Source organism: Rhyacophila brunnea, unplaced genomic scaffold (assembly GCF_057557595.1).
Source record: "Rhyacophila brunnea isolate RB1 unplaced genomic scaffold, BYU_Rbru_1.0 scaffold_11, whole genome shotgun sequence".
NCBI classification, from domain to species: Eukaryota; Metazoa; Arthropoda; class Insecta; order Trichoptera; family Rhyacophilidae; genus Rhyacophila; species Rhyacophila brunnea.
Window position 1 is genome coordinate 24,659,459 of NW_028232763.1, and position 11,965 is coordinate 24,671,423.

The 11,965-nt window shown below is 34.4% G+C and overlaps 1 protein-coding gene across 1 annotated transcript; it reads right to left on the reverse strand.

Annotated features, from left to right (window-relative positions):
* Window positions 1-4,974: 4,974 nt before the first annotated feature.
* On the reverse strand, window positions 4,975-5,331 carry LOC147078509 (putative salivary secreted peptide). The gene has a single exon (XM_085960483.1). It carries the CDS (start codon window positions 5,329-5,331, stop codon window positions 4,975-4,977), a length of 357 nt encoding a protein of 118 aa, XP_085816609.1.
* Window positions 5,332-11,965: the final 6,634 nt, after the last annotated feature.

Here is an 11,965-nt window from a genome sequence, read left to right on the forward strand (position 1 = left end):
TAAAAGTACATACTAATACAAAATGCAAACATGATACTTCACTTCGAGTATCATTTTGACGAACATATTTCAACTTTTTTCATTTTTGTTTTTCAACCGTCATATTTTTACTTTCAAATATCGAATCATTTTTGAGCCATCAGAATAATTCATGGATAATAAAAACATTTTTAGGTAGGTAAGTAAATGAAATTTATCTGACGTTTATATTTTATTAATAGTAATTCTACTTATATAAAATCGCAATAACCTTTATTTTTCTTTTATAGGTATGATAAGTAACTATTAGTACTTACTAAATGTTTATATTTATTAACAATAATTAAATTCGATAATTTTTCTTCTTATTTAACGGCCCCGTGCGCCACGTAGGTCAAAATGGAGGTTTTATAGTATTTTCAGAGCAAAAGCCTAGACATTCCTTAAACGTTGTAGATAATCTGTTTATATAATTTTGAAGCCTTATGTTCCTTTATAATTATTTTAAACATTTGATGACTGCATACAGTATTTTTATTACATAAAATAGTATTCTTTTAAAGCTCTCGATCTAATGTTTTAGAATATACCTAGTCATATCTCAGTACATCCATGTGCAGTGGTGTTAAGATTTTGTAGATTAATTATCGCCGCTTCCCTCGGTCTATCGCCAACACTAGAATAGGTATATTAATATCTTGATACTGCTGCAGGAGGCATCGAAGGGTTGAAATGTACTGCAAGTAGGACATCCCGGGACAAAATCACTCTTAAGCATAGGACTTCTAATCCTGTACAGTAGAATCTGCGCTGAAACCTTTCTGGAAACGCTGAGGAGGGTGTTACCTCTGTAATTATTGTTGCAGTCGAATAGAACCCCCAATATGTGCAGAGTAACCAAGGTACCATCTCTTCAGTCTCTGTGGCACACTGTTCTTTCTCCAACACTTGCGCAGAAGGTGACACAAGAACGGTAATATGGCGCTCAGTCCGCAGAGCAGAAATTCTGCCTGGATGCCGTCACTCCGAAAGCTTCTCGAATGAAATCACCCAGGTGTCGGCGCTTATCGCGGCGGGCAGAACGCTTTACCATCCGGTCCATTGCCTGGTATTCTGTGCTACGGTGTGTCATAAACTCCGTTGAATATGTGGTGACGTCCAGTACGGCCTGTGCGTAGGCCGCTCCCCTACGGTAGCGTTGCAGAGCTCATTATGGCATCCCGGAATAATCCTTACTTTTCTTCCGTGGGATCCGATTCGATAGACCACGTGCCTGAAAGAGCATCATGTAAGCTCCTTTGCAGCTTCAGTTCAATATAAGTGGCACGCGCTCTGGTGCTTTTAAGTCTTTCCACATCGAACCTATCCATCCCTTTGGGGTTTGGAACTGGTTCAATAAGTACAAGGGATTTCCCCACTAAGAGTACGTGATCACTATGGATGTCTGCACCTATATGTCCGCACGTTTAGCAGTTAATGCCGATATTTCGTTTTGACCATGATGTGGTCGATCTGTATTATTTTGTTACCCTCTGGCGATGTCCATGTATATTTGTGAACGGTCTTATGGGGGAAAAGACTACTACCAATCACAAGACCGTTCATGGAGGCGAAATCTACCAGACGGGAACCATTATCGTTCATTTGACCAAGCCCTTGTTTTCCCACCACAAAGGGTCCATGTGAGGGACAGATCACTCTACTAACTACAGACAACTTTTATAATTCGCACCGTGAGTGTAAAACCATGGCATCCGCTGCAAATTGTTCAATATCGAGATTAAATGCAAAACAACTTCAAATGTCGTGAACTTGATAATGTAAAAGTAAAGTAACTGAAAGAACATGCAATATAATGTAGTGATATAAACCACATATTACTTTTTTTTAGAAACTCTATTTGTCCTAACAAACGAAGACTTCAAACCAGTGGCGGCTGGTGACAAGAATATTAGGGAGTGCAAAAAAAGACTCACCTATTTATGCAAGAAGTCCATCCTCCGATTTTTGGATCTTCAAAATACGTCGATTACACGAATATTAAAGTCCGACATTAACGATATCATTTTTTTTTCGATACTTAACATCGCAAGAGCATTTAACCTATCTTGAGACATGGTATTTCTCATAAATGATTTAATCCTTTTTAAAGTTGAGAAGCAACGCTCACTTTCTACTGACGTCATCGGTATTGTACAAATTATTTGCAATAGCTTAACGCTTTCACTAAATACTCCGAGTAAATTATTATTTGTGAATAGCTGTAGTATGGATAACGCTCCATCGGTGACGTAAAAATCTTCTCGACTGTATAAAACAAATAATTCATTTTTAAGTTTCAATTTGTCAATAAAATCGTATGTTGCCATTGCCGTATTAAAATCTATAATTGGAAATTTTTTATGGTAATCGCGAAATTTTTCACTAAAAAACAATTTAGATATTACTAAATGACCATGGTATTCAAAACGATCTTTAGCTTGGTTCACTATCGTATCGCATACTTCATGACATATTACAGAATATGGTAAATCATTCGGTCGACGTTTTTTCGTGGGCTGAATTTGTAGCGTATTATTTTCCCGAATATTTTGAATAGCAAGTGTAAAATGTTCAATATCTTTATTAATCTCTAATACTTCTTTTGATCTCGACTGAAGTTGCTTAAAAAGTATATCGCAGTGGGGCATAATTTTGGCAAAAAAATCTAACCGATAATTAAAATTATCGTCGTTTAAATATCGTTACAGCATTCCAGCTTGGTTTAAAGTATCAGCGTCTAAATTTACTGATTCTAAAATGTGCTCCATACACTCATTTAACTGTTTGCGATAAGTGTGCACAACAGTTACCGTTCTTATATTAAAATTCCACCTCGTTGTCGGTGCTGATGGTATTTTTCTATTAACTATTTCTTTCAAAATATCAGTTCTTTTTGCAGATCTCGAAAAAAAACTGGAAATGCTCGTAAATTAGCGAAAAAATTTCGGACCATTGTGTTAGCGGAAACACTTCTTTCCATTATTAAATTTAATTGATGGGCGTAACAATGTATGAAGTGTGCGTATGGATACGAAGCTTTTATCAAAGCCTGTACACCACCTAGTCGCCCGCTCATAACGGCTGCACCATCATAACTCTGCCCGATTAATTGGGTTTGTTTAATCTCGAGAAGTTCGAGTTCTTTGAAAATTTCAGATGCAATACCTACCGCTGTATGATCTTTCGGCGTCATAAATTTCCAGAAACGTTCATGTATTTGTCCGCGTAATTCGTACCTAACTACCAAAACTAATTGTTGAGTTGTAGCTACATCCGTGGTTTCATCCGCCTGGATCGCGATAAACTTACTTTGCGATATTTCATGTTTTATTTCATTGCGACAAACCTCTAAAATTGAATCTAAAATATCGTTTTGAATTGTTTTTGATGTACCCTTAAAAATATTATTGCTATCTAAATGTTGTTTCATTGCAATATCAATTTCCGAGACGAAATCAATAAGCCCTCGATACACCCCTGGATTATTTGAATCTACGGATTCATCGTGTCCCCTCAAAGCTAATTCAAATGCCGCGCAGAATTTCACACAGTCAATCAACCTGGATAAAATATATCGATTATTGTCTACGCGTTCATTAAATTTTTTCACTGACAAACGATACCCGGCGTCTAACTGAGATCGAATATCTAATGCTCCCAACACTGCAAGTTGCATTTCATTTAAAATGTGTTTTTCAGAACTACTGTGTTTTTTCACTTTATCTGATAGGTGAACTAAATCTTTCACGCCAGACTCTGACCAGCTTGATTCACCTGTAAATAAAAGGCACGGAAAACATAAAACAGTATTTAGATATGAAGAACCGCATAACCATGGCACTTTTGTATACATTTCCACGTTAAATTTTCGATTAATCACTTTGCCTTTAACTGTACACTTTTGAATTAAATTTAAACTTGGTGTAGGGCGTCCCACAGCCTTAATTTCCAGTCGTTTTGAAAAATCGCGACGATTGTCTTTAATATATTCAACCGAAAACGACATGATTCACTCACTAATCAATGCTTTAAATAGTTAACGAACTTTCTAATACAAAAAAGATTCGCGTACTGACCACTGTGACCTCGAACATTTCAAGGAGATATTCGTATTCGGTAATGTTCGTACGTAGCAGCCGAAGCAGTGATTCGACAATCTTGAGCTGGGGAGAACACGAACATATTTAACGGTTAAAATATCCCATATTTGAATGCGTCACGAACGATTTCACTGTGAAATTCGTATTGGTATGACGCCACAGATTAGTCACAGACAAGTTTCAGGCGGCTTTATCTCAAATATGCACACCGAGTATAAAAATGCTGTTTCGGAACGCGCGCGCTGAAGTCGCTAGTATTTTTTGCAAAGAATGCGCGGGAACTTTTAAACTGGCCAACTCATATACATTATTGTATTATTATATTTTGGATATCGTCTTTTAATCTTAACACAGAGGTGCACTGCACTTGTGCTCCTTTACAAGAGCCGTCCCTGCTTCAAACCCTAATATATCCAAAATATGTCCTTTGCAGATGCCTTGGTTTTACACTTACGGTGAGAATTATGTTAAATGAGTGAAAGGAACTTAATATATTATTATATTCACATAATGTGTATCATATCCTATTTTATATTGTAACAGATCCCCAAATCAAAACTTTATATACCTACTAGTGAGAAGTAAAATATAAAACAAAAATAATAATGTGAATTTTTTATTTTTCCCAAAATTATATTATTTGAAATAATGTATGCTTACATTACTGCATAATTATGTTAGACGTTATACATACATACATAAATAAAAATATATACCATAACTTTTTAATTTGTCGTATTAAGTTAGTATAAATTTTAGTAAGAAACCTTATAATTAAGTAAGTAAAATATAATATTTTACGCGATGGATTAACAGTGGGCAATATTAATTTCACGAAAATAAAATGCACTTCTTATGGACCCCAAATCTCAAGAATGTAGTTGAATCCATATCCTCTCTTCGATTTGAACTGAAGAGCCACGTGGCGCTGATTAATACCTCCTCCGATAAGATAGACGGATCCTCCTTTTCCGTTGGTGTATTGGTCAAAGGCCTTGATATATGAGATAGTGGAGTTATGAACTCCTGGGCCTGGCCACGTGATATCCTTCTTAAGGACCTGGAGGATTTTTGCCGGCTTATATACAATTTCATGATGCAGCTGCTTGTCTGATTCACCTTTTTTTCCCATTTCTAAAGTTGTGCCTTGCACTGCCTCGATAGCAATAACAGCTAGAGCCACACACAAAAACACAAGCTTTCGCGCCATTTTCACTTAAAGCTGATGTCTAAAGTGAAGAAGGCACAATAATTGTTTTTATATGCATCTGTACGGCCCTTTTATATTCAACCTTATCTTAAGAGCAATTATAGTTGTGATTTGTCCATGATTAAACAATATATACTTTGTATTATTTGTTGAAGCATTACGGATAATTAACAGTTATCTAATTTATAAACACACATGCTTATCATTTATCAAGAACCAAAGTATGATTATTTAATCTAAATACAATAAACTCCCGATTATCCGTGCATGAATTTTTTAAGTGTATTGCGGCATCGCATCTGGTGAACACAAAATTAAATTTGGTGATTGGGAAAGCGAAAAAACCAAGATCATTTTTAGGGGGTAGAAAAAAAAATCTTCCAGTTAATTATTATTACAACCAGAAAGCAGCAAGGATGGATAAAAGGATCTTTGAAGATTGGTTCAAAACTAAATTGGTTCCAGAAATTATATTTTTTTTGAGATTAAGGAATTGCCAAAAAACACAATATTGGATGCGATATGTACATGGAGTAATTCAATCTTGGTACAAAATAAAGTCATTAACACTCGCTCGATCGTGGACGAAAATTCTACCAGATGTAGAAAGACATATTTTGGTTTCTATCTAGCCTGCGACAAGTGAAATAGTATCTGAAATATGTGAGCTAATGGCAAATGAGGAAAATATTAATAGAGAAAATATTTGGGAGTGGTTAGAATATGATTCATGTGATCCAGGTTTTGAATAATGAGTGACGCGAATATTATTTCCAATCTCGTTCAACCAGAGAAGAGAATGAGACTGAAAGTGAGGAAGAAGAAATTATCTATCACATTAAGCATCAATATGGATACAATGATGCATTTGTTTGCCGCAACAGTTGCCAAATTAGCAGAAAATTGAGCATCTGCTAGAATTCTAGCTCAACAGATTTCCACGAATGAAGGAATTGTTCGTCAAGCTATGGAAGTCATAAAAATGAAAGCCTGTGAAGGTTCCACTTCATCCTATGCTGGTGCTGTCAAACAAACAATAATTCCACCACCTATATCCCGCCTAGGCGCTGCAGTTTTTCCGATCAAGCCTGCAGTACTGGTTTTCCCGACAGATGATCAAATAACAGATTCCGCATCAACAAAGACCAACGTGCTTTTTCGCACCAATGTGCTTTTCCAATTTCAATATCCTATTTAATGACGACGATTTTAACTAGTAGGCTGGATGGACTATAGACATTTTCTTCTTCGAATGATCTTTCGATAAATTTATATTATGAAGTGTTCTTATAGTAGATTACGTGTGTCTATGACCCACGGGTAAATTTACTTAATATTGTATTAGTTTATTGCACATTTTACACTTTTACAATTTCTTTACTTATATCTCGTAATAAATACAAAAAAACACAATGTTGTTCGTTTTTTTGGTTCAACAAAATACAATTTCTCCATTAGTGTACAAGTTACTCTCTACTACATAAACATTAAAAAATTACACACGAGCAAGTCAATTCAATAATAGTGCAGAAGCTACTAATAATAATTATGCAAATGAATAGTGTTTAACCGCAATTACAAATACATCTAAAATACACCTGATAACTTCTGAAACACGCGAGGGACTGGCGAAACATTTGGATAAATTTTAAACACGGGAAGCACCTACTTATAATGTAAATATATTAGAAAATCTGCACGTGTTCTTTCTGGTCGCTAAGGATGTCGAAGTGCAACAAAGTAAATCAGACATAGGATAACTCGACAAAAAAGTACTGTCCCGTTAAACCTTTTATGTTAATTAATACATTTTATTCCCCTTTTCAATACCAAAAATATCGGTATTGTCTGATTATTAAAACAGGTATTTCGGTATCAAAAATACTGGGATACTGGTTTTGAAATACCGGTATCGCAATCCCTAAGTGTGGGGTCAATACAGGGGGCGATTCACCGTACTTTAAGAAACAATAACACTGGATTACACACAGAAACTGACTTATTTTTTTATTATATTAGTCCCGATTCAAATCGATGATATTTTCATTGATTTTATTATACTTTTTATAATTTATAAATCAGATGCCTTCCGAGATTTTATAGCTTATGTGTATCTAAACAATTTGGTAAATCAACCATATATTTTAATATTTGTATTGAAGTAAAAGCAAAAAATAAACATCTAATAAGTCTGCAATGTGTGATTTCATCCTTAAACACGTAAACCATTTATCCTCGAGCTTGCTATGTCGATTGTGTATTAGGTACAATCATAATAACTGTTATATAGGTATATTTTTTGTATCTTTTATATTGAAGTTGTTTCAATATATATCACAACTAATATTCAAAATAGATTATTTTACTCATTCAAATTACTCGAACTCTAAAATTGACAAACATCTTCTTCCTTCCCAATTTCAGTCAAAGTTTACATTTTTCTTTTTATATTTATAAAACCAATCATTACTTATGATCTAAATATGATAATTATACATAATTTATTTATGTTTCAATTGATTATTCTTTTCAAATATTACTAGGTATAAACGAAACGATTACTAGGTTACGGCCATTCGGGATTTCGGCCATTCGGGATTTCAGCATTCGGGATTTCGGCCTTCGGGATTTCGGCTTTCGGGATTTCAGCATTCGGGATTTCCGCCTTTGAGATTTCGGCCTTTGGGACTTCGTCCGGCACCTGAGTGACAGAATTACAATCCCATTGTTAAAAAACAGTTTACTGAAAATGTACGCTCAAATGCTCAAATATTTGCTTTCATTGGTCACTGTATAAAATTATATACTTACAAAAGAACATTAATTGTTTTTTTAGTAAAAGATAATCTTACCATCTCTAATACCATTAATATTACTTGTACAATTTTAGAAGTAGATACTTATTGAATTCTTGGTATTGTCTGTACAATATCTTCTTCAAATACTACTGAACCAATATTGAGCAATTGCAGAGTTTATAGACCACATTGTTGCATCAATCTAAATCGAAAACATTCACTGGTAGATTGATTCCTCGGGATCGATTTCCAGATAAAAATACAAAAAAAAATCGGCATCGTAGATGCACTTTCGTGATAATAGCTTTTACCATTTAATTATTTTACGGGTAGGTTTTCCATGTTGATTTAAGTTAGTAAGTAAAAATTTAAATAACAACACGTTTTCAAAAAAAAATACCTAATGTAGGACCTAAAAATCAGAAAGTTAAAAGTATCTATGAAAGAAAAATGTTTACTCATTGAATCGATTGGTACGAGTTTGTACTCAGTTACAGTAAGTCTAAAATAATGATAAACACTCCGTAAATACTACACCGTCATTAATGTGTCGCATTTTCTTTTCTCGTTACATAACTTGAAAACCCATCTAGAAAACCACTAGAAAAAAATCATAGTTGAAAAAAATACTATGCTCGACGTGATTTGAACCCGTATCGCGCCAATATGCTTTAACCAATTAAGCTACGATCGTTATACCCAATTACGATAATTTAAACTAGTAGGTCTTAGATGAAAATGCTTATCGATCTTCAATATAATATGGTATGTTACATTTTCAAATCTTGTGAAATATTCGTTGAATAAAAGAAGTGGTTTAACATAATATTATATTTATATTAATAATAAGATTGAAGTATCTGTCTCTGATTTCGAAACATTTGCATTTGATCAACGTTTTAGCTATTCCCATGATACATAATCATATTTTATTTATATTTCAGTATAACTCAAAAACTACCGGACCAATATCAAGGAAACTTGCAAAGTTTATAGACTATATTGTTAGCATGTATTGTTATATAACTGGAAAAAATATATTTTTATGACGATACGATCAATCTTCAACCTTCACCGTAAAATCAATACCATATCAGTAGAATTTCCTCTCGATGTTTCAAGATAAAACTTCTTAAAAATAGTGAACTAGTTCTAGATCTAGATCTGAGTAGACGGGTGCGCGGCCGTACCGTAGTCTATATCAGGGTTTCCCAAACTTTGTTCCGCGGAACACCAGTGTTCCGCCGAACCTGAATAGGTGTTCCGCAACCATTTGGAAAGGTTTTATACACTGCAACACATTTAAAGATCTTCTACTAAGTAGAAGTAAAATAAGTAAAACTAAAATATTTAAAGAATCTACTTCATATTGAAAGACGAGTGATGATCAATCTCCACTAATGTTTATGACGTCAAGTATCTAGATAGGTCATGGCTCCCACAAGGGGAGGGGCTGACAGGTATATTATCTATGGCTGACAGGCCGCTAGCCTGGGGGTCTGGGCGTGAGAGATCGACGAGCCAAGTGAGATAAACACACATCACAAACATGGAATAATAGTAAAAAATTGTTGCCTGCGGCTCTGTTTCACTTCAAGCATACTAACATTTAATAATATGTGGTTTTGCCAATTTTTGATTATTGTCGATATTTGACATGTCCATAATTATTGTGCATATCAACATAAAAGTGGGTGTATTCAAAATACAAAAAATCGATAAAATACCCTTAATTTTACCTCGAACACCATTTGGAATATGCAACTGTAGATCGTCACATTGCCTTTAACCTTAGCGATAAGTAGGGGGCCCGCCAAAGATCCTAGCCTGGGGGCCCGCTTCGGGATGTGGGGGCAAAATAAACTAAGTGTTCCGTTAAAATTTCCGGGTTTGCGAAGTGTCCCATTGCAGAAAAAGTTTGGGAAACCCTGGTCTATATCATCGATTAAAAAACAATCAAACAAACAATCAAACAAACAAACAAATCGAGTCCAGTGGCGCACTCAGGATTTAATATTGGGGGGGGGGAAAGGAGAATATAAATTAGTCCCATAGGCTCTTTTTCCTTCATATAATTATTTTTACATATTTTCACAATACACGGCGGTATATTTTTACAGTTTCTTTTTTAATTGGAGGCATAGTGTCGGTAACCGTTGAGCGTGTCATCAGCGACTGGCGGATTCTAAGTGACTAAGTATGACAATGCTAAAACATTACTCAAATAATATTGGCTGTGCTACCCGCTTGGTCTAGAGAGTTACAATATTTATGCCGAATTCCACTGTAATGGGTGTAGTCGTTCTTTTCACCGAATGTTAATCGTCTATTTTTGGTGTTTTTTATTGAGGTTCCAAAATATTAATTGAAAATGGACAGGAAAGTATAGTAACGTTTTTCAAATTGTGTTTTAGTTCAAATTAAGGGTATTTACTTATACAGTGAATTATTGGCGATTTTTAATACTTTAATGGAACTGTCCGAAAATATATTGCACAATTATATAATTTAAAATGTTCATGGCTATGAAGTATAATAGCGCCTTTTTTTACTATTAAAGCTAATTTATGATGTGTGTTTATCTCACTTATCTGGTCAACCCGACACGCCGGGCCTCCAGGCTTGAGCCCTGTCAGCCCTCCCCAACCATGACCTACACAACTCCAGAATTCGGGTGGACACCGAGAATTGATTGACAGTTCCATTAGGGATTGGGTTTCTAAAAAAACCCGACATTAGTGTTTCGAAATTAAAATCTAAGAAATTTTTCTAAAAAGGGTGCTGGAGAATAATTACAAATCATTTTTTTGCCTTGTTTTTATTTGTACTATAAAGGTACCTTACCTACCTACTATAAAGGTATAGTTTATTGCCTTTCAATTTCAATGTTTCAAATCATTCTGATAATTTTCATGTTTGGGGGGTGCCAGGACCCCTTACCCCTCCCTGGGTGCGCCACTGATCGAGTCAGTCTATTTCTTCACTCTGTATACTTAATAGATAATACTTATATATCTGTATTTTACGAAGAAGAAGTTGTGGGCTATCGATAGTTAAATAAACTCAAGAGTGAGTGTTTGTTAAAATGTAGTGGTAGTTCTTTCGAATTTGTGGAAGACATTTTGAAATAATTCATAGTTTTAAAAGGTTATTTATAATTTTAAAGTATAATACCGAAGGTCAATTTTATGTAATAAGTAAATTTAAATAATTTCAAGAAACACATTAAAGTTACCTATTTAGAAATATAGATGTTTTTTTTAATAAAAAGGTAGGTATGTTACACCTAATTTCAAATCTAGATAATATTATAGAAAAATGTAAGTCTTTCTACTGTATCAGTAAAATGCTGATGGGGCACATGTGGCTAATAAATTTAATACTAGCCACCTCAATAGCATAAGTAAGTATGCAGATACCTAAGACCTTTACAGGTTTGGAGTTCCCCTCGTGGTTTTTTTCAATATGAAAACCGCCTTTGAGTGTTACCTATAATAATTAATGCAACAATACATAGTGACTCAGATATCGAAGTATTAACAAAAAAACTTTGTTTCAAAATCATTGTAATTTTTGTACACTTTGTACATGTATTTATGTTCTGATTTATCGTTTATACTAAAATTGTAACAAATACGCATATTTTTCTAAGTATGTAGGTACCTACCTATCTTACTTTTTGACGAACTGAAAACTCGGTGTCCGCCACAATATATTCTCGAGGCTACCTTCGTTCGCTAGCCCAAAGGATAATGGAACTATAAAATTAAAGTCTACGCTGAAAATACAAACGCTAATGACACCTGTTATGTTATTTATTATAATATGTGTTGTAA

Excerpts from the sequence above, each read along its gene's own strand:
- LOC147078509 (XM_085960483.1), bottom strand. The coding sequence starts at position 5,331 with ATGGCGCGAAAGCTTGTGTTTTTGTGTGTGGCTCTAGCTGTTATTGCT.